The sequence below is a fragment of the Notolabrus celidotus genome, chromosome 20, assembly GCF_009762535.1.
Source record: "Notolabrus celidotus isolate fNotCel1 chromosome 20, fNotCel1.pri, whole genome shotgun sequence".
NCBI lineage: Eukaryota > Metazoa > Chordata > Actinopteri > Labriformes > Labridae > Notolabrus > Notolabrus celidotus.
In genome coordinates, this window is record NC_048291.1 from 15510178 (window position 1) to 15533944 (window position 23767).

The window sequence follows — 23767 nt, forward strand, 5'->3', positions numbered from 1 at the left end:
TGCATGGATGGATAGATGGATGGATGGATGCATGGATGCATGGATGCATGGATGGATGGATGGATGGATGGATGGATGGATGGATGGATGGATGGATGGATGGATTAATCAATTAATAAACAAATTGATTGATCAATTGGGGACAGATTAATGGATTGATGCATTGATTGATTATTAATGGATGAACGGGTGATATGATTGATCAAAGATGGATGTATGGATTGAAAAGTGATGGATGGATGAATTCATTCCATTTGATTAGATTACAGGATAAATACATTGCTAGTGTTATATAGAATCAGATAAAAAGACAACAGTGCTCTTGTTTCTTTCAGTCAGAGTGACTCACTTGGCCCTCATCAGGTCTTGGTCTTTGAGGGCAGATCCCTGCAGATAGATGACTCTCTGGGCCCACAGAGGCACATGAAGAACCCTCCTCACCTGAACATCCATCTCTGCAGGGCAAAGGATCACCACATAGTAGTCCTGAAGACACACACACACAAACATAAAAACGAAATTTGTATTGTTTCCTTCAGAGGATTTGGATCATAAAAATGACACTGGGAAGAGCCCTGCTGGATCAGGCGTGTTAAGATTGAGAAAAACATGCATACTTTACATCTACTGTGTCAATGCTCCAAGGACAACGTTGGAGCACTAAGTGATATGTCTTTCATTTGCAGAAGGAATGTTTCTTCATAGTTTGCTGTTTATTTTTTATTGATTGCCAGTCTTTAAATGGTATGGAAGAGAGAATAATGCAAGGCTCTCAGAGGGCAGCTGTTCAACAGGAGATGTGGACACTTAATAGAGGTGTACTTTAGACATCAGCTAGGAGCTACTTGTCTCGGTAATGCTACTCGAGATGTTTTAAGACGTGAGAGTATTCTGAAAGTAATACATATTATAAACATGGATTCAAAATGGGTCATAAAAAAGGATGGAAACAAAGGTCTGTTTCTTTAAGATTTATCTGATTGGATTTCTAGAAAAATACAAAAAATCTGCTTAGACCTTCTTTGGTAAAACTTAATAAAATACACAAAATTGTGTGTATACCAGAGAACAAATGAGGAACAAAGCAGAAGTAACTGCTAAACCATCTATATCAGGCAGACTATGAGTAAATCCTTGTGAAATTGAATAAAGAAGGTAATGATTACTTAACAGAGAAACAACTGTTTGATATAATGTAAATGAAGTAACAGTCTGTGGGTGTATGTGAATCCTTGAGGTGGTCCTTTACTTAATGTAGAGTTTGTGATTATATCTGAGTAACACTTCAAACAGCACTTTACAAATTATTATATTTTTATAACACATCTCTACGCTTCTATTTTTGTGTCTTGTTAAGTAAAGTGGTGTATCATACAAGGTGGTTGACCGAGTCATTGTTTCATGGTTGCCTGTTTATTTGCTACCAATTTTGTACCACTTTCAGTAAAGTGGTGCATCATACTGGGTGGGTACAAATAATTGAACCCTTACTTAATGATGTATCTAAGTCGCCAAGTTTGTCTGTCCAGGGGTGTACCTCCATGAAGTTTCTAGGCATACTATTGTCACAAACATTAGTTGCACTATAGATTTATCTAAGCATGAAGTCAAGATGGCTAAAGGTGAAAACTTATTTTGTTTTACTTTAACTTTTTCCCTATAGGGATAATGTGACAACTATTAAAGATCAATCATCAAGTATCAGTGAATCCTTGGAGATAACTTTGCCAGCAAGAGTAACGCACCACTTCACTTATAGAGAGGCAGGGAGCATTGGTACATAATGAACAGGTAATTAGGAAGTTATGATTCTGTATGTTGTAACTATCTAGCGTAACGCACCACCTTAACCCCCCCAACACACACCCACACACACACATTATTACTAAACAAAGAGAAATGTCCAAATGGATGCACCCTCAAACAAACACACACATCTGCTCTAGCATAAACGATACAGCACTTTTAATCCATGATATTGGTCAATAAATCCTCTGCTTTAACCTCATCTGCTCTGGTTTCTGAGGAGGATTATAGACAACAAACAAACACAAAAACAAGACCCCCAACAAACATTTAATCACGCTTAAACCCATTGGGAAAGACCTGCAGCCGAGGGTGTGCGAAGAACTCATTGAGGAAGTCCATGAGGAGGTCGATCTTGAGGCAGCTGACACACAGCACCACATGTTTCTCCGTCTGCGCCCTATAGCGGCTGTAGTTTCCCCCGGATTTCTGCCGCTCCATCCACAGAAAGGCCAGCTGCTCAAACTGCATTCAGAATCACATCCATCACATTCAACAGATGGAAATTGGATTAAGTTAGCTTGAGTACAGGGAGGAGCCAGGTGGTATATGAAAAGAAACAATGCCTTGTATTGTCTAGTGTTCCTGTTTCATTAAGAAAAGTGTTCTGGGGAATAAAGAAAGGTGGGGATTTAGTTCAGGACAGTGGCTCAATGAAACATGAGAGCAAAGGCCTGGTCTAAATGTTGTTTTTTTTTAATGTGCTGGGGAGGGCAGAGTGGAAAGATGGATGACAAGAGGTCATCCATCAAGAGGTCCACGCTAGCCATGCTTAGCTCCTAGGCTAAACTACACTGGCAGAGATCGTTCAGTCTCTCCCAAGCATATTTTAAACAGTTCTTTTCACCACTGTGAGGCGTGTGTGTGTGTGTGTGTGTGTGTGTGTGGGGGGGGGGGGGGGGGGGGGGGGGTACTTGCCGTCAGGCTTTTTACCTGTTTTAAATTTAAAGCTTAGTTGCATCTTTGTTTTTCTTTTCAAGGGATCTCTTTGAATCATACGACATGCAGCTGGACAGATGGTAAAATGATCTGTTGAACACTTTGTCATACAGTAACAGAGATCCTAAACTTCTTCAACACGTACAAAGAATTAGCCGATGTTTCTATGAAAAACACACAGGCACCATTAACAGAATTTTATAGACACAGCTCACTTATGGGCTAAATTTCTCTTAGATGTAACTATTTTGTTTTGGTTAATGTCAACAGTAGTGATTTAGGGCCTGTATCCACTGACACAGGTAGTTTTTTGTGCTGGCAGCACCTATTTTGTATACTAAACCAGTGCATTTCAGCAGTATTAGTGCTCAGCATCCTAAGCACAAAAACATTCTCATCTGTTTTCATTCAAGCACGAGTAGCTCATTCAGTTGAACATCAGTCTATTTTTAGAACATCTCTATATTCTTCACTGTCACATATCCATCACAAATTAAACAAAATCAAGAAGGGACAGGAGTTCTGATATCAACTTCGTCAACAGCAATTGTAAGCTTGCAACAGTAAACGCTGGTGATAAGTACTTTAAGTTTTAAGGTCAAGGGTGCTGACAGTGCAAAATATACCTAGTGGACACCGGCCCTTACACAGCCGTCAGATATGAACAATAAGTTCTAAATGGCCCCTACTGTGGCAGATTCGTGATGCAATCTTAGAAAGTGTTTAAAACTCCTCTTTTTACAATGCCTATGAACTTTTTCTTAACAATACACAATCTGAAACGGGCTGTAGCTATGTATTTATATGAAAGTATAATGCATTGAAGTAATGCCTTTGTATTTCAACTGCTGCTGGAAGATTACGTTGAAGAAAATGCCGTAATAATGTCTGTCCTCCTTTTACGCCTAGAATAAACACATACATTGATGTCTTAACCGTATTGTAGCTGGTGAAAAACAGTTTAAAATAAAGTCTAGGATGTCCGCACCTGATTTTGCCCTGTTATCAACCAAAGTTAGTGAGCGGCTGCATCAGCTGTTACATTGCAGACAAGTACAGGGAAAGCTACACATGAAGCTATTAAAAAAGGACAACAGCTGAATTGTGATATGCTTTTGCTGCCTGAAGACTGCTCATGGCATGACACACACACACACACACACACACACACACACACACACACACACACACACACACACACACACACACACACACACACACACACACACACACACATACAGTACCCACACACAAACGCACATGCAGACAGGGTGGGGCTGGTGTTTGGGGCAAAGGAGGGCCAGTTTCTAAATGTCAAAGGGTATTTAGGGATGAAAAACTGGAAAAGAGAGGGGGTGGATGACATGACACCATGGTGATCTTGGTGATCTGGAAGGTCACAATTTTTTATGAATCAACTGGTGCAAGTGCAGCAAAGGATTCTCGTGGTTGTTTCTTCTGCATTGTTCTAAATGGTTAGGTGATGATATTTGCTCCCTGATGGGAGCAACAAAACAGTGAAACATGTTCAATAGCTAGTTGATCAGACGTGCGTAGGATGCCACCTCACACATACTGCTTATATGACACCTTTAAAAAAAGAAAGAATCTAAAAGGTGTGTGGCGTACTAACAAAATCCAATTTACAAGAAAACAAAAATTTCAGTACACTAAACAGTTTGTGAATTGTTTAACAGTAATGTGTGTTTTTTATTTCCTGCCTAGCCACCCTGTTCTGCCTGCAGGTACAGAACACACAAAGAAAACTCCTGCCATTACCACTCTCATATCTTCTGGGAGACACCAAGGTTTACCAGCTACCTCAGGGATTAAAGGTTTGCATGAATATGAGGAACAACCATCAGGATCTGCCACAGCTGGCATGCTTGTCAAAGTGTTTATGTGACTCTCTACACAATTTGAGTGTGTGTGTGTGTGTGAGCGTGTGTGTGTGTGTGGTTCCTGGACTTCCCTCTGTGGAGCAGCTAAGTGACAGGAGAGGGATTTGGGGAATTTCACGAGTAAGACAGACACTCTCTCTGTTCTTCAAGTAAAAATAGTGTTGTAAATCTACGTAGGATGCAATGAGTCATCACATTAGTGTGGAAGAGGGGAAATACACAAATTATTAGTCTGAACGGAGAGAAGTAGGAGTTTATCAAATAACACAAATTGGCTTTTTTTTGGTTGTGTGGCGATCCCCCATCTGTTTGTTTAGGAACAAAATCAAGAATGTCTGCGTCCTGAACTGAAAATAAAATATGAAACTCAGAGCTCCTCTAATCTTAAATCAATACAGGTTTTTGGATCACTTTAAAACTCCCTTTTAAATCCTACTTCTATATCTTATTTGTTGCAGTGCAATTCCTTCAAACTTATTTTGCTGTCTACATTTTTGTTCCTGCAGCTTCTATCTGTGGTTATCACCGTTGTCTCTCACCTGGATTGGAAGAACAATGAGCGCCACAAAGATCATGATGACAACCAAGAGCTGCGAAGGCCAGATTTGAGGGGTGACGTCTCCGAAGCCCACCGTGGAGAAAGTGACCACGCAGAAGTAGAGCGAGTCAAACAGGGTCAGGTTGTTCCCCGCTCGCTCGAGGTGTTGGATACCGCAGATGCTGATGGAGGTTGGCGGAAAGATGGAGAAAGTAAGAAGAGCAAGTAAACGTCACTGAGGAAGAGACTTCACATGCTGGTAGAGGTGCCTGTGGCGGTTATTATTCATGAAGAGCTGTATTCTAAGTTTATATTTTTGTGCCTGCTTGTCTTGGTCACATGTATGTCAATATATTTCTGAACAAACACATGCTAGCTGAGCATTTATCAGTTCCTTAAAGGATGGATGAATCAACAGGCAAATGTCAACCCTGGAATTGTCAGGGAGCTTATTTCATGCTGTGTGGAGAAACTTCTTGATTAGCTCAGTGTTTCACACCAGATATGCGGCGAGCTGACACATCCTCCACTGCACTGAAGAAATCGCCAGTTGTCATTTCAGAGCCCTATCTCACTCACACAGTTACCAATTACCTCTCTGCTCTCAGTCTTTTCCTCTCTTTGCCCCAGGGTTTTATTTTTTTTTTTAACTTTTGCATGGCTGTGACAGCTTTCACTTTCCAACCAATCTCCATATAATATCTGTTTTCCCTTCTCAATTCAGTGTCGGCAGCAAGAATACCCACCACGTAAACATGAGACAGACCAGCGTGCTGATGAGTATTACCACCTGGTTAAACATGGCTGAGTGCGTCCGCTGGATTGCCCTGTGGAGATCATTCTGCAGAGAGACAGACAAGTATGGAAACAGCAACGGACCAAGAGCTGCATTTTGAAGAGTAAAATGAGGACGCAGGCAGTTTATAAATAGCAGGAAAAAGGGATGGAAACAGAATAGTGTTGGATGCAGGGAGAAGAATGAGAACATTCTACTGAACAGAAGTGGATCAAGCCTAGTTTACTGGACAGATGGATGCAGGGAATGTGAAAGCTTCAATCCAAATCCTTGGGTGCAAGTTTGAAAGATTTGTGACAGGTTTACCTTCATGGCAGATAAAGCTGGTGAGCTGAAATGTGCAGAGACAAAGAGGGGCAATCGCATGCCAACAAAATAACAGAACGGAGATGCTAAGATGGAAGTAATGAGATAATTTGATAAGGAGATTCACTCACTATCATGTTCTCCAAAGCGTGTTTGGCCAGCCAGCAATTGAGAAATACAGGGATGAAGAGATTTCTGAAGGAGGGCAGAATCACCTGTCAAGAAGAAAGAAGAAGAAGGCTTCAGTCAGCTTGGCTCACTCGTCATTTATTTCTTTCATATGTCACAGGATCTTTCACTGATATCCTCTCTGAAGCAGTCATTAAATGTGTGGTGTGCATTCAGGTAGGGCGAATGGGATGGCGGTGCTTGAGTGCTGTTGGTGCTCTGCAACGCGTATCCTTCTACTTACAGTGATCATGAAGGGAATGGCGCTGATCATCTCCAGAATGAAGGGGACACGTAAGACTTGCTCCCAAACGTTACCCTGGAAACAAGAACCACACACAGGGGTCAGGAAACTCCATTGTCATGACGACCTTTTGGCATTACCACTTAATAGGCCCAATTGTGGAAAGTGGAAGGGTACAAATTGGCTGGCTTTTGCACCATAGATGCAATAGAGTGGTATGTATAAGGTTATACAATACCCCCGAGGCCTTTGATAGAAGAGGAAGAATTACTGAGCTTTCTCTGAGGTTTGCCGTTAAATGAAGATGTCAGCCATGGTCGTTTTATGTGTCGACCAACTGTATATGGCTGACCTCACTAGTGTAGGTGGACAGTCAGAGGGTATGTCCACAGGAATCTGTCAACTCTAAATGCTAAGTCCTCCAGCCTCCAGAGTAATCTGCAGAGGCAGCCCTTTATAGGCTTAAAGTGTCAGGTACATCAAAGGTAGGGCAACCCATTCATGAATTACCCCCCTACAACAGCAACACAGGGGCCTCCCCTAAAGTCTTTGTGATGTGTCAATAACAGAAAATAGAGCAGAGGGAAAAAACAGCTGAGGTGATTTACAAAGAAAGGAACAAAGGAGCAGCATCAGGGGAGAGGGAAAACTTGAGTTCTGTAGGATGAACACACAGAGGAGAGCAAAGTGGACACACACCACCCTGAAGCATATCACAAGCATGTACGTCACATACACATACGCCACAAATGTTGACATCATAGAGTCGCCTGGGGACCATGACGAGTGACTCACCTTGTAGCTGAGATATACGAGCAACATAGTTTCTGAAAAGCTGATGAAAGCCACAAGCACCTGCAAAAAGAGAGCGAGAGAGTAATAGAGAAAATGAGAGATGAAGACAAAAGGGGAGAGAAGACACACACAGAGAAGTGGAGACAGTCGGAGAGCTTAGAGAAATTAGGAGTCGCAGGGATGGGTGAGCGTGGGTGGAATCAGAAGGCGTGCTGTTGATTGAGCTTGAAAGGGAACACAGTTCAACTGAAGCAAGAGACAGTCTGGTGTCTGACTGTGGATGTATATGTGTGTGTAATCTTACTGTGAGTGTGAACACTCGTGCCAGGGAAACAGATCTAAGGTCCTGAAATGATGTGACAAAAATTGAACGCTGACGAACCAATGAAAGGAATGCAGACGTGCCGCTGTGTGTGAGTGTGATCATGTGTGCAGATATGTGTGTAAAGATAGATTGTTTACACAGGTAGGTAACGATTTATCAGACCTGCAGTGACCACAGCGGGAGAGGTCTATCCACCCAGATGATCAGTTTCCTACATAGTGGAGAAAGAAGACAGGATAGGGAATGAAAGTTAGAGATGTGGCAAAAAACAACACACAAATTGGATGTAGAGAATTTAAATGGATGGAATATCAAAATAATTTTCTGCCCACTTAAATGTAATGCAGTCCATGTCACTGCATTAAATTTAAGTGGGCTGTTTACAACTGAACAACAGAGCAGTTAACAGCTGCCAAAGTGTTCATAATGTAGGGGAAAAGTTATGTGTACACTGTCTAATTGAGAATTTACAGGCTTTTTTTCTAAAGACACCCTGGGGCTTATCATGGCTGCTAGCCCGCCTGTGCTCTGATTTGCTCCTATGAGTCTGATGCCTGAAACAGGAGGCAGCCCATCCCCTTCCTGAGCTCTCTCTGTCAAGCTCCTTATTCATGTGGAGCCAGAGCTTAGCCAGTGTCACCAGCCTCCATTAGATCAATAGGTCCCTGAGCAGGAGCCACGGCATCGCCTCGGGTCTAGGTATACTTCCTGGTTTTTCTCTATCTCTCTGCTGCTGTATATTGCATGCTTTATCTCCACTAGATCGCTGTTGATTAGGCTGCACAGGCACTACATACATATTATGCTGACAGATAATCAATGCAGTTGGATTGTGAAAAATGCATGAGGATCTAATTTGCTCAATATTGGTATGGTGAATTGCACTAGTTAGGTGAAACTGCATTGATCAGGTTACAAAACATTTCGGACTATTGGGCTGGAGTTGGGGTTGCTAGTCTTTCAGGTGATGCAGTTTCATGATCCTTTTCTGCAGGGTGGAGCTGTCATTTCTGAAAAAAGATCCACATACTTACCAATCAAACTCACTCCAAGGGCGGGATGATGTGTTTTGTTTGGTGCAATTCACTCCACTCATGCTGTCGAGGGGAACAAAACAAAACAATGAAAGTTACTTTCTGTCCAGCATCTCTCACTGAAACCTGACTGACCATCTGCTCACTCCAAATATCAGTTAACTCTGCATCTCCACCCCCCTCTGTTCTCCCACCATCATCTCCCATCCAATCCTGTTACTGGTTACCCTATACACAGACTTATCTCATCTATTGACCTGTTGCATTTGTCTATTATCAGGCCTCCACAGTCCCACAGACTTTGGTTCACCTCATTAAGATCATGCCATCACCATTTCTCTCACCAGTCCTGTCTTCCCTCTTGAGGGTTGTCCAACAAGACTCTGACAATGTAGAGGAGGCAGCTCAGCACTTTTAGAGCAAAGTTGAACATTCGCACACGCAGACCTGCAATACAAACAAGACACAAATTACCAACAGCAGCAGTCTTTATAGAAACTTTGTATTTCATCTTTAATTTGATTCAAATTTTTATACTTTTGCATAATATTTTCCATGTTTAATTTGAATATAAAAAGCTCTCTGGTAATTATTGAAGCACTCTATGGACCGAAGCTTCAAAAACAAACCAAAGAAAAACCTTATTACAGCTACATTTTCAACGGTCCATGAACTGGTTTTCCAAAAATATATTCATCACATCTTTTGCAGCCAATGTTGGACTGGACAATGGTTTTCTTAGCAGAACAAAAAAAGTACCCAGAATTGTACTGTGTCTTCAAAATATTAATGATAAGACCTCAGTTTGAGTCAGTCTCAATACTACAGAGAATGGTCAGTCACGATGTAACCTTGGATCTCTGAGTGAAGAGACTATATCCCTACGCAGTTACATACATGCCCACAGGGCAGTACACTGATATGTCTTTAAGCCACACTGCCACATGGCCCATGCCACGGTAATTAATGCCCAGCAGTTGTGAACGGATTCACTGGTAAACATTGACTGGAACAAGTGGCCTTAACTTGGAGTCTCTTCACTCAGAGAACTAAGGTTACATCGTGACTGACCATTCTCTGTAGTATTGAGACTATCTCTTCACCAAGTTACATATTCCAAATGTGAAAGGACCCTGTAAGACACACTGTGAGGAAACCAAGCAGACATGGCTTACAAGGAATGCATAAGCTTGAGAGGAGTTTCCGGCTTTTAGTAGTTTTTAGGATAGGCGGTCTTGCTTGTCTTTCTGGCCTGCCCAAAAAGCAGCAGCCACCAAACAATTAGGGGGGCCTAGTGTAGTATGTATGTGTAGTGTGAGCACAGGTGAGGAGAGAGTTGCACACAGAGTTGTTAAAACTTGGTTTCAGTTATTGATTTCATTATTTTTGTTATATTCTTTTGTAATGTTATTTTTCTGCCCCTCCCACTTGAACTTTTAGTTCTAAAGTTAGCCCACAGAGCCATGAAGCGAGGCAGCAGAGATACTGATCTTAAGTAAGGAGTTGATCCAGTGGGTGGGTGTTCAGTGGGTGTCTTAAGGAAATTTGTACATCCACTGCTCTGTGGGGTCAGTCCTGATACATATAGAATATACGACTGGGTGAAGAGATAGTCTCACTTCAACAGAGAAAGAAATGTAGGCCTTTTTCAGTTTTCTTTATACATAAAGTAAAAAATAGACCCTATGCTATGACTTTTGATATATATATATATATACATATACATATATATATATGTATATATATATATGTATATATGTATATATATATGTATATATATATATATATTTCTTTTTTCTAATCGTGGAAAATAAAAGTATGACATCCATGAGTCAACATATTATTTAAATTGTTACCCAGACATCGCAGTCACAAATTGTGGACAAGGAAAAACAACAGGTGATGAAATGCAGAGCAAGAATGACAGCACATCACAGGTTTACACAAAACAAGTCTCTTCGATCAGAATATAAGAGGAACTAAGGTGGAAAGAAAGCAAGCGGTAGACAGGAAATGTACCCAACTCAGTACAAACAGACAAAATGTGATACCAAACGAAGGCAACTCACTGGATCTTTGGTTTTTGATGAAGAACAGCTTGAGGCGCTCCTTGAAAGTGTTCTCATTCACAAAGAATTCTACCTGCACCCTAAAAGAGGGACGGAGACACAGGCACAGACAAAAAGAGATTCAGAAGTAAGACAGGTGCAAGAGAAAAGGAGGAAAAGGAGGAAGAGGAGATGCTGCAGGTGACCGGCAATATGAAATGGCACTTTTTGGAGTCAGGAGATAGAAATGAGGGAACCAGAGGCCTTGTAAATGAAAGGAAAATTATTAAAGGTGTGGAAAAGACCAAATTGGAGATAAAAAGAGTGATTATGGTTACTTGAACTCTGGAAAGTATGGAAATAGGATACTGAATCAGGCTGCATTAAAGACTAATGGTTTTTTTTGAGGAAATGGTGATCCTGCTTGTCCGCCTGCCCATAGGCAGACAGCTGCAGTCAGTCTCGTTATCGCCACTGATTAAATATAGAGCAACAAATTACTTCCCTGTGATGTTTCTGCTGAACATGGGAGGCCATAATTACTGCTCTTTCTGCCTTTCTATTCTGGCACCCTCCTGTTAGAGGGACACACACACCGACACATACGCAGTTATTGTACACACACAGGCCTAAAATACAGGACTGCAGTGCGGTCATTAGGATTATTAGACCATCCAAACGACAATCTGACACGGATGCACATGGAGAGGCATGATGAACATGACAAAGAAACCCTCTCCAGACACCTCTTACATGTGTAAAGACAGCCAGACAGACTGAGGGTGACTGTATTTCCTGTCTGACCACCTCAGGGGAGAATTCGCAGTAGCTCTCCTTTCATCCTATGGAGAGAAAAGTGGATGACTCAGGTCGTGGATGAAAAACGCCCGGTCTTGCTCGCTGGTGGTCTCCTCACAACACACAGACAGATGAAAGAGAGGCAGAACACTGCAATCTATTCTCCTGTCTACAGGAAGAGGAAGAGATGTTGTGTGTGTGTGCATGTGCAAGTGTTTGTGTTAGAGGGGGGGGGCGTCTTCCCAGGGTTCCAGAGTGACGCTATACCAGCACCCCACATAGTCAGACACACAGAGACACACATCAAAACCTACGGCACACTTTCCCAGCAACATTTGGGGGGTGGGGGGTAAGTTTCCTCTTTGTTGCTATGGCAACATAGGATTCGTTGTCTTTCCCCTCCCTCCCTCATGAGCAGATGTGAGCAAACACATACTTGTGAAGTGTGTTCAGCCACCGAAGCCGATAGCTCGCTCCAGCTTGTTGACGGCTCCCTTTGCTCAGAACAGCCTGCTCACAATACGGCTTTTGCAGGCATGATGGAAAACAGAAGAACATGCACATATGCACAGCGCTCCCTGGGACACAATAATGCAGGGATGTGTAGCTTTGCTTTTTGATTAGAAAATTATTGAGCGTTGCATAGAATCAATCGACCATATGACTGCATGAATTATTTCATGCACAAAGCAGAACAGTCAATACCTCAGTGGCACTAAGTAAGGGGAAGCAACGGCACCAGGTTTAGAAATAATACTTATACCGACAGAAAAAAACAGACACTGGAAGTAAAAATGTACATGAAATGGCATTAAGTCTTTTATTTTTAAGTAATTGAACTTTGCTTTGCAGAAGGATTCCTTGAAGACTCCCAATCAAAACAAAGATAATTAAATTTGGTTTGAAATGTTAAAATTGTAAGAGTAAGTCATATTTTTCCCCATGTGAACAAAGGAACAGAACATTTCTAACAGATAAACTATAAATCTATACATCTAATAACAGGCTACCAGTTCAAATTCAGCATTTCAGTGTGACACGACTCTTCTACTTCCATCCCCACAGATCACTATACCTCTTATCCAGTTGTATTGGTGTGCACATACACCATTTGTCTGCACATTTAATAAGAAAAAAAACACACAAAAAGTTGAACATGTAGCAAGTTCGCAACACCACTGATGTCAAGATGGTTGATTTCTTCTTCTTACACTACAGGATATTCTCTTGGGGTTTTTCACTAACTAATAAAGTGTATACTGTACATCTAAAGCTTTCTGGTCTTAAAGAACATGACCAACATGATGTTTGAAATGATAGAAGTCTGACTTGGATGGGTTCTAAACAACAAGGCACTTGCTCTGATGAATTCAATGCTCATGTGGTGCAAGCAAGCAGCAACCCAACCAAAATGACAGTTCCTATGATGGCATAAAGTAAACTGATCCCCACAGACCCTGATATTAAAACAACCAATCTGCAGCAGAAATAAACATGTTTACAGCATTATGACGCATGTGCAGTTGGTTTACATTAACAACCTGATCAGTTCATTTCAGTCACTTCATGCAATTCAGGTCAATGAAATGTACCTCTTGAGTATTAATATGGTCACTTCTGGCTTGAACAACCAAGATTTGTTCTCGAACAATAGCAGAAACTGTCTTTAAGAATTGAAGTCCACAAAGTCATGATTATGATCACAACAGCAATTTCCTTTTTTCTTTTCTTTTTTTCTTTTTTTAAGTCTATGGTTGCAACTCAGTGTTTGTAATTTGAAAGGGCTCCTACATGGTAGGTTTGTGGTTACTATCCTCATAACAAACCAAACTTGAATGTTTCTTATCCCACATGCTCATGTTATCTTTTACAACCCAATACATCAGGAAACACATTTCCATGAGTGAAATTGCTATTCAGTTTTTGGGAAGCTCTCAAGTTTCTTATTGCCTGTTTTTTATTGACCAAAGACACTAAAGTTGACATACGTCCCTAAATTCAGCCATCCTATGTTTCCTCATTCATCAGAGTGTTTCAAGCCTCCTCAGACTCTGTGAAGAGAAACACAGGAGAAAGATAATTTCAGAGGTCATTTTGCCCTTGATGTGTTTCTCCAAACGAGAGCTTTTCCACTTGAGTGTACAACCGAGGATGAAAAGTAAAGTGGAAATATAGCTCAATAAAGAGTTAAGCTGTGGGATAGATTGAGAGTCTGGATCTTTAATCTGAGGGGAGGATGGGGGAGAAAAACACATTAAAAACTCATAAAAAGCATTATTTCAAAACAGAAGACACACAAGCACATCCCGACAGCACCTCTGGGCAATAGCCACATATCAGCCCCTCAAGGCTCTCCAAAAGGCACAGGGAAAATAAATGATTATATTACTTTTGACAGGACTGCTTAGGGACACTGATGCACAGAAAATATGGATTAAGGAACAAATCTTTCAGTGTATCCTGTGAGATTGACTACAAGAGAACAACCCCTAAAAGGTCCCATAGTTTTGTGTCTGCTTGACCCCTTTTTCAAGATATGGGTTTACCAAATAATCATTTTGATTCTAGCATAGAAATCTACCCATGGACTTTAATAAAGCAAACACAGCAGTTCTAACAGCTTGAAATAATAGAACATGAATAAAAAGGGGCATGGCATAACATTTCAAACCCCAGCCTGGGGACACAATTTGCATTTTCACATTTGCATGTACACTCTGAGAGTTGAAGTGTGACAGAGAGAGCAGACAAAAATACAGACAGTTAAATACACCCAGACAGACTGACGGAAAGACAGAGGGGGACATGCGGAGGAGTATCTCAGAGAGAGAGAGAAAGAGAGATGAACCTTGTTCTCCTGCTGCTTCCACCCATGCCTGTGCTCCATAATGACACAGCACTGGCCATCTAATGACACAGTGGAAGAGACTAAAGAAACCCAAATCTATATGTGCACAATAGTACAGCATCAGCTCATCACAACCTCATTACACAACACAGAAATAGTGGGTATACTGGTGAGGTAGAGAAAAATAACCCAACACAAGGTAAACAAGTGAAAACTCAGCCCTGCAGAGAAACCCATAATGTCTATGTTGATGTTGTTATAATAGATAAACTATTAATTTTAAGATTTATCACTGAATTTCAATAATTACATGTGATAATCGCATTTGATTGCATGATTAGAATTTCATATCATGTCCACATTAAAAATGTAAAACAATTGTTAACAGTGTCCTGACTTGGGAATCAAATTAATGCAATAATGTGTACTTCATGATCTTAACTTTTAGATGTATTATTCAAATAAATGCTGTGCTAATACACTTGTGTGGTCTGAAACCATGACTTAGAGGTAGAAGGCAGCTTGAAAGTTCTTATTCTGTGTATTAAAGTGTTTATTTTTATTTTTAAAGCAAAAGAGTGCTGGGTCCAATTATTGAGGTGGCTGTGGCTCAGTGGGTAGAGTTGGGCTGTTTTCGAAACCACCTACTATACAAGCAGTACGTACTGATTTGACCAGAGTTCAGTATGTAGTCAGTAGTATGTGAACAAGAGCAAAATCTGCAGTAAGCCAAAACTTCCCGAATGTCATACTGAACGTTTCTCAGTATGCACAGCGCTCATTCTGCATTTTTTTCCCCTTTTTTTTTTTTAATCAGGGGCACTCAGTTTGTAGGTGCTGTGAAAATGATTAAATTCCATATAAACCACTTCTTAACATTTTAAATTATAAGTGATGCTAAAGAAGCAGATTCGTTATCAGCTTGGCCATTGTTTATTTCCGCTTTCCGAAACCGGAAATCAAGCGACACCTGGCCCAGCATACTGCAAAACAGATCCATCAGAACAGTTATACTACATACTATCTTCAGACACAGAATGTAGTATGCAGTACGTAAAGCATTCTACATTTTTAGGTACTATGTAGCAGGTGGTTTCGAAAAAAGCCTTGGTCATCTCTCAATCGGTTCGATCCTGCAGTCACATGCCAAAGTGTCCATGGGCAAGTCACTGAACCCCAAATTGCTCCCTCTGTTGTTCAGCTATGAATGAGATTAGCTAATACTGATGATCCCTTACTATATAGCATCCTCTATCATCAGTGTGTGAATGGGTGAATGCAATGAGTAATGTAAAAGCGCTTAAAGTAATCAGAAAGACTTGAAATTTACTATATAAGTACAAATCCATTTACCATTGTTAATATGTTAATATAGTGTGCAATTATTCTGGGATAATTTGAATTACTCACCAATGCCCAATCATCTTGCAGCAGTATTTGCACTTTTCAGGAGTTCCTGTTTTTTTGTTTTGTTTCATGTAGTGAGCCATCTGGGAGGGTTTTAAAGTGAAATGTGCTGTTCAAAAGTGTAGTAATGGTTCAATATCATAGCAGCAGCTGCAGGAAGACGCTGCCGTAGCTTAATGACTATGTGCCCGAAAGGGACAAGAACAACTGTTCTTGGGAGGCATAATAATGACCTTAAAACATAAATGTTTGGGAGATTCTCTAAGAAAAGGGAGCACAACATAGAGAAGGAACTACATCTGGAAGAAGCAGAAGAAGATACACAACCATAATATACACACACTACAAATGAGAGCGGGAGACATTCAACAGGATAACAAAGGGCAAATAAATTGCACATCACCATGGGGCTGCTCTAACAGCTTAACAGAGGCAAGGTGTGCTCTACTTCATCTAACCAATGGTTGACAGGACTGCTTGTCCCTGACCCAGATACACAACCATTACACACATTAGACTGTGTTAATAGCAGGTGGAGAAAAAGAAAGGGAAAAAAAATGAATGCAAAATGAGAAAATGTGAACTTATCCCCGCCACATGAAGATCAGTCTCTCTTGTCAAAAGACACAATTTTCTTTTTAAGAACAGTCAGTGAGCAGGTTCACGCTGACTGAAGAGTCAGATGAAAAGGTTGTCAATTTTTTATAGACCACACATTGCTGCCATGAAATTCTAACACTCTAGCACTTTAATGAAACAAGCTGATTAATGCATAATAACTTAAAGATGAGTGAGACCTTAAAAAGGCCTTTCTGTAATTTTCATCCGTGTAAAAGTCAGCCAGCCTATTCCAGGACCAGTTTATTCTACAAATGATGTATATATTCATATTTGGCCTCCAGTGATTTCTGTGCACCCTTTACCAAGCACAGCAGGGACATAACAGCCAACATGTAGCCTTTGAGAGACATGCAACGTACCCCACAATGTAATGACAGTAAGTGAGTGTTCACTGCAGCCTGCACTCAGAGCCATTTCCTGGACTCTCTCTGGGTTCCCATGGATTCAAACTTTCCATACATCATCAGCGGAAGGGCTTAAACCATTTCTCCCTCCTTGCTATCTGACGTAAGCCAGACTTGCCTCATCCTTTCCTGAAGACATCATTCACTTTTTATTGCTTCAGGGAGGATCTGTTGACACATTCATGTAGTGTCCTTTGTTAAGATGATAGAAGAACAAAACACACCAGCCTTTCAGCTCCTCTTAACCGTTGAAGTTATACAAATACAGTCAGTGATTTGCTTACAACTCCCCACCCTCCCACTCCATCCTTTCCTCCAGCGTGAAATAAAATATGGCTTTGATGCATGGCTCCATCAAAAGCCAGCCAATGACATTCTATCTCTCTGTCCCTTCAGATTTCATTAGCCTCAGATGTGCGCAGACATTTAACATATGATCAAATCTCCAGATATCAATCTGCTTCAAAGCCATCTTCAACAACATGCATTGCTGAAGGAGTGAAACATGAGAAGAATCATCTCATCGCTTCCTCCTGGTGTCTCTGGGGTTGCATGGATTTGAAAATCCTGCTGTGTATTAAGCTAACACAATTTGGGAAAAAGGGGTTTGTGATCCTCGACAACGGTGTGGCACAGCAGCCGCCTGCCCCCACTCTGATGAAACAAGGCCTTTCAGCAACATTGAACACTGCAAGAGCCCAGAAGTGCTCAGACACATGCCAGTCAGCCCCATGGCTGTGTTAGTATCCACAGCAGGAAGGCTCTTAAGTGTTTGCAGTGCACATGTCACCAAAGGGCTGGTTAGAGAATTCAATTTATAGATCCCTAAGTAGCAGCTAAAAAAAGGTCTGAAATCTAAAGAACCATGGGTTTAAACAATGACCAGGGCCACATCTGGAATGAAACAGGAAAACTTGTACACACGTCCAATTTGTGTCCGCATCTTTAAACTGTATATGTATTATATCATCTACACCTCGCCACGGGAAAAAGAAGCTGCTGTAGTCGAAGGAACAAGGTATCAAATGTAATAAATCTGATGGAGCTTTGTTTGAGCAAGCTGACGCGAGCCTCACTTTGCCTTCAAAGTGAGGCTCATATTCACCCTGCTCTATGTGCACAATATCCTTTCAGTGGGATCATGCTCAGACTCTATATGAGCCCTTGATCCTCCCATCATGCCCCTCACTTGTTCAGTACTGTCCTATCTTTAATGTTCAGGGCTACTGCTAACCTTTAGTCTCTGCCAATATTAATTAGCATGTTGGCTTTAGAGCTCTTTCTAATTATAAGGGAAGGACATTCATCAGGCCTGAAGCTTTAGTCTATTAGCCCAACTTATGACAGGCTCTCAGCTCCCCAGCAACCTTGTAGTGTCAGGTTAATTTCCATTAACAACTGTGTGTTTTAAAGGGCAGCTTCACCTTACCTGTTTACCATCCACATTATGTGGCTGTGACGACACACTCACACTTTTAGCAATGAAAGAAGCTCTGAGGTTGGCATGCTCCCTTATTTTCCATTTTCTCTCCCCCAGCCTCGAAGCTGATAAAATCATCTTTTCACAGAGTTTCTCTTCTCATCACACAAGCCATCTGTATTTCTAATAGCTCCCCTTTGAGCCAGCTCTGGCTCTGCCGACATGATGCATAATAAATACATACCTTCTACAATTGTTCAGAGTTTGCTATCAGCTTCTCTAAACTGTCTCATAAATGATAAGACGGAACTTTCCACAAGCTCTGAAACACTCACTTAAGGACTTCGCTATGCTTTATCATGAAGTCACAGCAAGTCTGGTATGAATATTGACAATATTGATGGATCATGTTCTACATCGGTCCTTGGAGATTAAGGCTTGACAAGAGGAATTAAGGGGGAGTCTGAGGGAGTCTGAGGGAGTCTGAGGGAGTCGGAGTGTCGGCGGAAAGGATGGTAAAGAGTAGACTTTGACAAAGATTGAGTGAGAGAAAATGTGGAGGCGACAGCCAATAAAAGATTGTTCTAAGGACAAAAGGCTGTCATTTGTATGATAATCCTGGACTCGGAGGGAAGCTCCCGCTGAGGCTTTCTATTGTAGAGCAATGGAGACTTTGTTGTATTCTCATTTCACTTCTAACACGTTAGACATCCAAACAGAGCTGTGCTTTGAGCTGTGTGCGTTTATAGGCTGCTCTGAGAATACTCTAAATGGAAGGGAATATTGCTGTGCAATACTTAAAGATGGCAATTGCTGTGTATTACGCCAGAAATGCAACATTTAGAGAATCACGAAATAATAAAGCGTTTGTCAAAAAAAGCAAAGAGAAAAGAGGGATCAGAGGAGTTTGAATGAAAGAAAAACAAAACCAGCTTACTGTAAAAGTGTGACCAGGCTGCGGATTTAGGCTAAACAGAGTCAAAGATTGCTGTTAGTATCAACATGCCGAAAACCTGATCAATGCCAGAGCTCATTATCACCTTACTTTAGAAAAAAAAAAAACGATCATATCCTAAAATCACTCTCTTTTTACTTGTTAAGTCTTATTTGCTCAAAACAGAAGCCTGTTACTTACTGCCAGAAAATATAAAGCTGTTGGTGTCAATCACAACATTATTCTATTATCAACACATTTATTCACTGATCAGACGCAACTTGAAATTTGTGAGCATCGTATTGTGCAAGGATAAAGAAAATTGATGATTATGACCTGAATTTTAGAAAGCTTGTCTTTTTTTGCAGTACTGGGAAAACTGAGCCAAATCTATTTTCTGTTTGTTCCAATATAACAAAAAATGATACAGTCAAAGGTTGGTTGTCACAGAAACAATCTAATGTGTTTTCAGTTTTGTGTAATTTTGATAAATCTTTTATCAGGAAAGAGCCGTTCAATTACAGCTAAGAATATTTATTAATGTACAGGGCAAGGAAACCCCTGGATACCACAACCACTGCACCACAGAACACAGGTCAAGAAGACACACACACATTGAGTAGAAAAGAGGAGGCTCCACTGACAATCAAGAGGACAGAAGAGGAATTTTCAAATCAATTCCCATCTTTAAACATCTGTGCTGAAAATTGCCTCACCTGAGAGCTTTTCAACAAGACGAGTAAAACCTGTTCCTCTGAGTTACAGGAGGGCTCTTGAAAAGAGGGGAAAGCATGCTATTGGAGGCACTTCACTCAGAAGTAAGATGTCAAGGAGCGGGGGAAGTTAAGAGAGGTTCCACATATGGACAAATGTACACACATACATACACACACTGAGAGGGACAAAAGCTGAGAGGAGAGGAGGAGACAGGGAAGGCCTAAAGAGGATGACAGAAGTGGTGTAATGGGACTCAGTGATGTTTCCCCAGAGCAGAGTACAGCCATATGTGCCAGAGTGATACGTTATGCATGCATAGATTGACATTTGGATTAGTTAGTGTTTTTTGTTCTTGATTGGAGTCATACTGGCACCATCAATGCACCTGGTTCTTCAAGGATGTTACGTGGAGGCTTTTCCTTTTTGAATAATGGACCACGTCAGACAAACTGTGGGATCCAGATGCAATTAAGCTTTCTGTCACTATTAATTTAACCACCTGCTTGCCTCCTAATCAGTCCATTTAATGTTCTGTGGGCACAGAGATCAACAACTTGACCCTGTTTCCCTTGCAACGTCAAGACCAAGAACATGCGTGCATCTTTAAGAAAAAAAAAAGATTTAGTATCTGCTTTGTTAGACAAAAATAATCATACTTAGGATGTTTAACGGATAGCATGAGCACTAGACATTTTTGCTCTGTGCTATGGCAAGATAAATGTAACACGCAAACAGCCCCCACAAGTTATATTTGAATCTCAGAACCTGCTAGAGCACTGAAAGTGATTGACATCAGGAAATCCCTGAATACACTCATCAAATATTGCGTTAAGAGGGTATTATAGCAGATCTGAGGCAACGACACAGATTTAAAGCTCTTTTGAAATCTCTCAGCAGCCTCTAAACCAACAGAACAAATCAAAACCACATAATGCTCACACATATTTAGCATCTGCATTTATTTGGCGAACCCATTCGTGTTTTCTCATTGTTTTAGTCTTTCTATCTCCTCTTGTAGGAGATAAGGCGCCAGGACTTGAAAGCAGACTTTTTGTTCCTTCCAAGAAAAAAGCAGCAAACCATCATGTCACTGAACACCTTTAATCGGGTGACTGAGGTCAAACTGCACTTTGCTTTAGCAAAATTAGTCCTTGGGCAGTAATGAAAGATTACAAAAGACCACAGGAGCATGAACAGAGTTAGCAAACCCATCTTGTGTAAAATAACATTCCTTAAGATTCATATACACAGTATAAAGGTAGGATTTTTCACATGACTGGACAGTGCCAGATGATTGGCATACTTTCAATACATACTATTGACATATTGATGTGGTAGCATGCAGCAGTCTTCAAAATACTCTGTGTCACTGACCAAACTTTGATTATCTTTTTATCTTTGAACTGAAACTTTCCCTAATTATCAGATTAGATCTACAAAGGTCAACCAATTTTTTTGGTGCCAATTTCCACCTATAGCAACAAAAGTCACCATGCGTGAAATAGAGGTCAATGATTTCCATTAGACAGCTTAAGGAAATAGCCAAATGAAGCAATGTACATCATATAGCACGTTGAACCCTCTGCGCTGCAAATAGAGTGCAGACAAAGGTTAATAGCCAGTTACGGATATCACCTATTTCAAATCTGCTTTTCAGGTGGACAAGGCTTCATTGAAATTCTCAGGAATTATTGCATGAGGAGTAACATAAATAGAAAAATGATATACCATTCTGCAAGCTTCATTTCTTTCCTGATTTATACCACTGTTATGATTTTATTTGCATGTGGCATAGTAATCTAAAATGCATGCATTAAATAAACATTCCTGAATAAAAATCTGGGCTTTTAATCTCTTGGGATAATGTGTCTCTGGTATGTTTTAAGAGGTACATTGCTTTTGCTCCTACTACTGTATTTGCACAGTAGGGCAACGAGTAAACCTGTTATCCATAGCAACGAGTGCAAAGCTGGCAGTGAAATACTCCAACACATTCATGCACTTGAATCAACAAGATCACAGAGAACAGAACAAGCAAGTACTTTCGAGACAAGGTGTAATGATGCTCTCATGGCGCACAGTTGCGCAATGGATTTAGTGCGCCGTGCGTAAATGATGCTGCATCCGTACCTGTCGTCGGTTTGCCAGTCCCCGAGCAACAGGTCTCGGAACCGGTACCGAGGGGGCAGCGGGAGCACCTCTTTCTCCAGTTCGACCATGGTCGTCCTCCTCAGAGCCCAGAGACAGAAGAATTCACCGACAAATGCACCTCCACACAGAGGAGGTAGACCCCCCAAAAACTAACTCTGCTCCGTTTCCTTCTGCTATTCAAAACGTTGATAAAAAACGAAAACATTGATACACCTCATGGCATCGACTTCGACCTCCCACCAGAGCAGAAAAATCAACTTCTTTCTTCCCTGGCAGCCGTCAAAATGCAGGTTTAGATTTTTTTTCTCGCAGAGGCAACAGGTCGAGGTTGTTCATCCGTCAGTGCGTTAGGGAGGCTCCACTTTTACTGTGACAGCTGGGGAGCAACTGGTTGTCTCTCTGAACACTAGCATCCTCCCTGCCTGAGCTACGCATGGACGCACTGGCTGCCAATGTGTCACCAGCCGGTGGGGACTACTGTACTGCTTTTATCAGGAATGATCACAAAGCTTCTATTACAAAAGCAACATAAAAACAGACACAAATTTAAATGTAAGCGGTCTCAATCAAAATCGCGCAACATCATATTTAAAAGTGAATGAAAACATCTGTTACACGTGACCCTTAACTATGTCCATCTTACTCCTGAGGAAACCTGCGCGCAACTCAGTCGTGCGATGTTTTAATTTTTTGAATGGAGAGCTAGTTTGGTTCTATTCGGTACTATGTGCTCATAAATCTTGTTGGATCCAGCTGAAAGAGACGCATACCGACGAAGGGGGAATGATCTTGCAGAAAAAGCCACGAGAACACGTCCAGTTTGTTTAATGTAAGCTTGCCAACTGTGCTCTGAGAGCTGTTCTCTCACCAAGCACACTAAATATAACCTAACTACACAAAGCTGAAGACAGGCCAGGAAAAACAACCTTTCTCGTGAGAATGTAGGTACGACCGTAACACAGTTGTAATATAGCAAGACAATTACAACTAAAAGTCCCTCTCAGGTGGTTTTATGAGACTCATCACCCTTAATATTATCACAATTCCTATTTAGAACAATTTTGTTAATGTAGCTAATACAATTAATAATGCAGGGTCAAAGCACTTGTTAGCAGCACTCATTTAGCAACAATAATGTCTTTCATGTTCTTGATAAGTTGGCTGCCACTCATTAAACTGTATGTCACGGGTCACATTGTGCAGTTCTTCGTCAGAACAAAAGCTCTAATGAAATTCAAATGTGGTGCTTAAGAAGACTGTTGACTCAAAGCCACAGACAACAGGTGTTATGCAAATTAAGTAACAATTATTAATATTTATAACCCACAAGTGAGCCTTGATGAAGGTGAAGCCCCTTCACGAGCTCTGAGCAAAACCCTCCTTCAGAAAGTCAAAATGGATTATTGACCCTTGAACTGATGAGACAGTGAAGAACAAAGAATGATTTGAAATAAAACATAGATGGGTGCTAAATTTATTTCTGAATTATTTTGTCATAAATGTTTTAGAGTCCACCTAAAATGTGACTCTTAGACTTAAAGTATAACAAGGGAACTTATTTTAACTT

General features: G+C 40.9%; 1 protein-coding gene across 2 annotated transcripts in view; it reads right to left on the reverse strand.

The window, feature by feature from the left end:
- The window catches only part of LOC117832217 (potassium channel subfamily T member 2), a 45409-nt gene extending 21696 nt beyond the window's left edge, over window positions 1-23713 (reverse strand). The window contains exons 1-12 of one of the 2 annotated variants that reach the window (XM_034711258.1): window positions 22180-23713; window positions 10922-11001; window positions 9197-9299; window positions 8853-8915; window positions 7981-8029; window positions 7494-7553; window positions 6699-6773; window positions 6418-6501; window positions 5931-6025; window positions 5186-5366; window positions 2107-2271; window positions 350-486 (exon numbers count right to left, since the gene is read on the reverse strand). In XM_034711258.1, the coding sequence (XP_034567149.1) occupies window positions 350-486; window positions 2107-2271; window positions 5186-5366; window positions 5931-6025; window positions 6418-6501; window positions 6699-6773; window positions 7494-7553; window positions 7981-8029; window positions 8853-8915; window positions 9197-9299; window positions 10922-11001; window positions 22180-22268 (1181 nt within the window). In that variant the 5' untranslated portion in view covers window positions 22269-23713. The remainder of the gene's footprint in view (window positions 1-349; window positions 487-2106; window positions 2272-5185; window positions 5367-5930; window positions 6026-6417; window positions 6502-6698; window positions 6774-7493; window positions 7554-7980; window positions 8030-8852; window positions 8916-9196; window positions 9300-10921; window positions 11002-22179) is intronic. The other variant, XM_034711257.1, reaches the window with a different exon arrangement.
- Window positions 23714-23767: the final 54 nt, after the last annotated feature.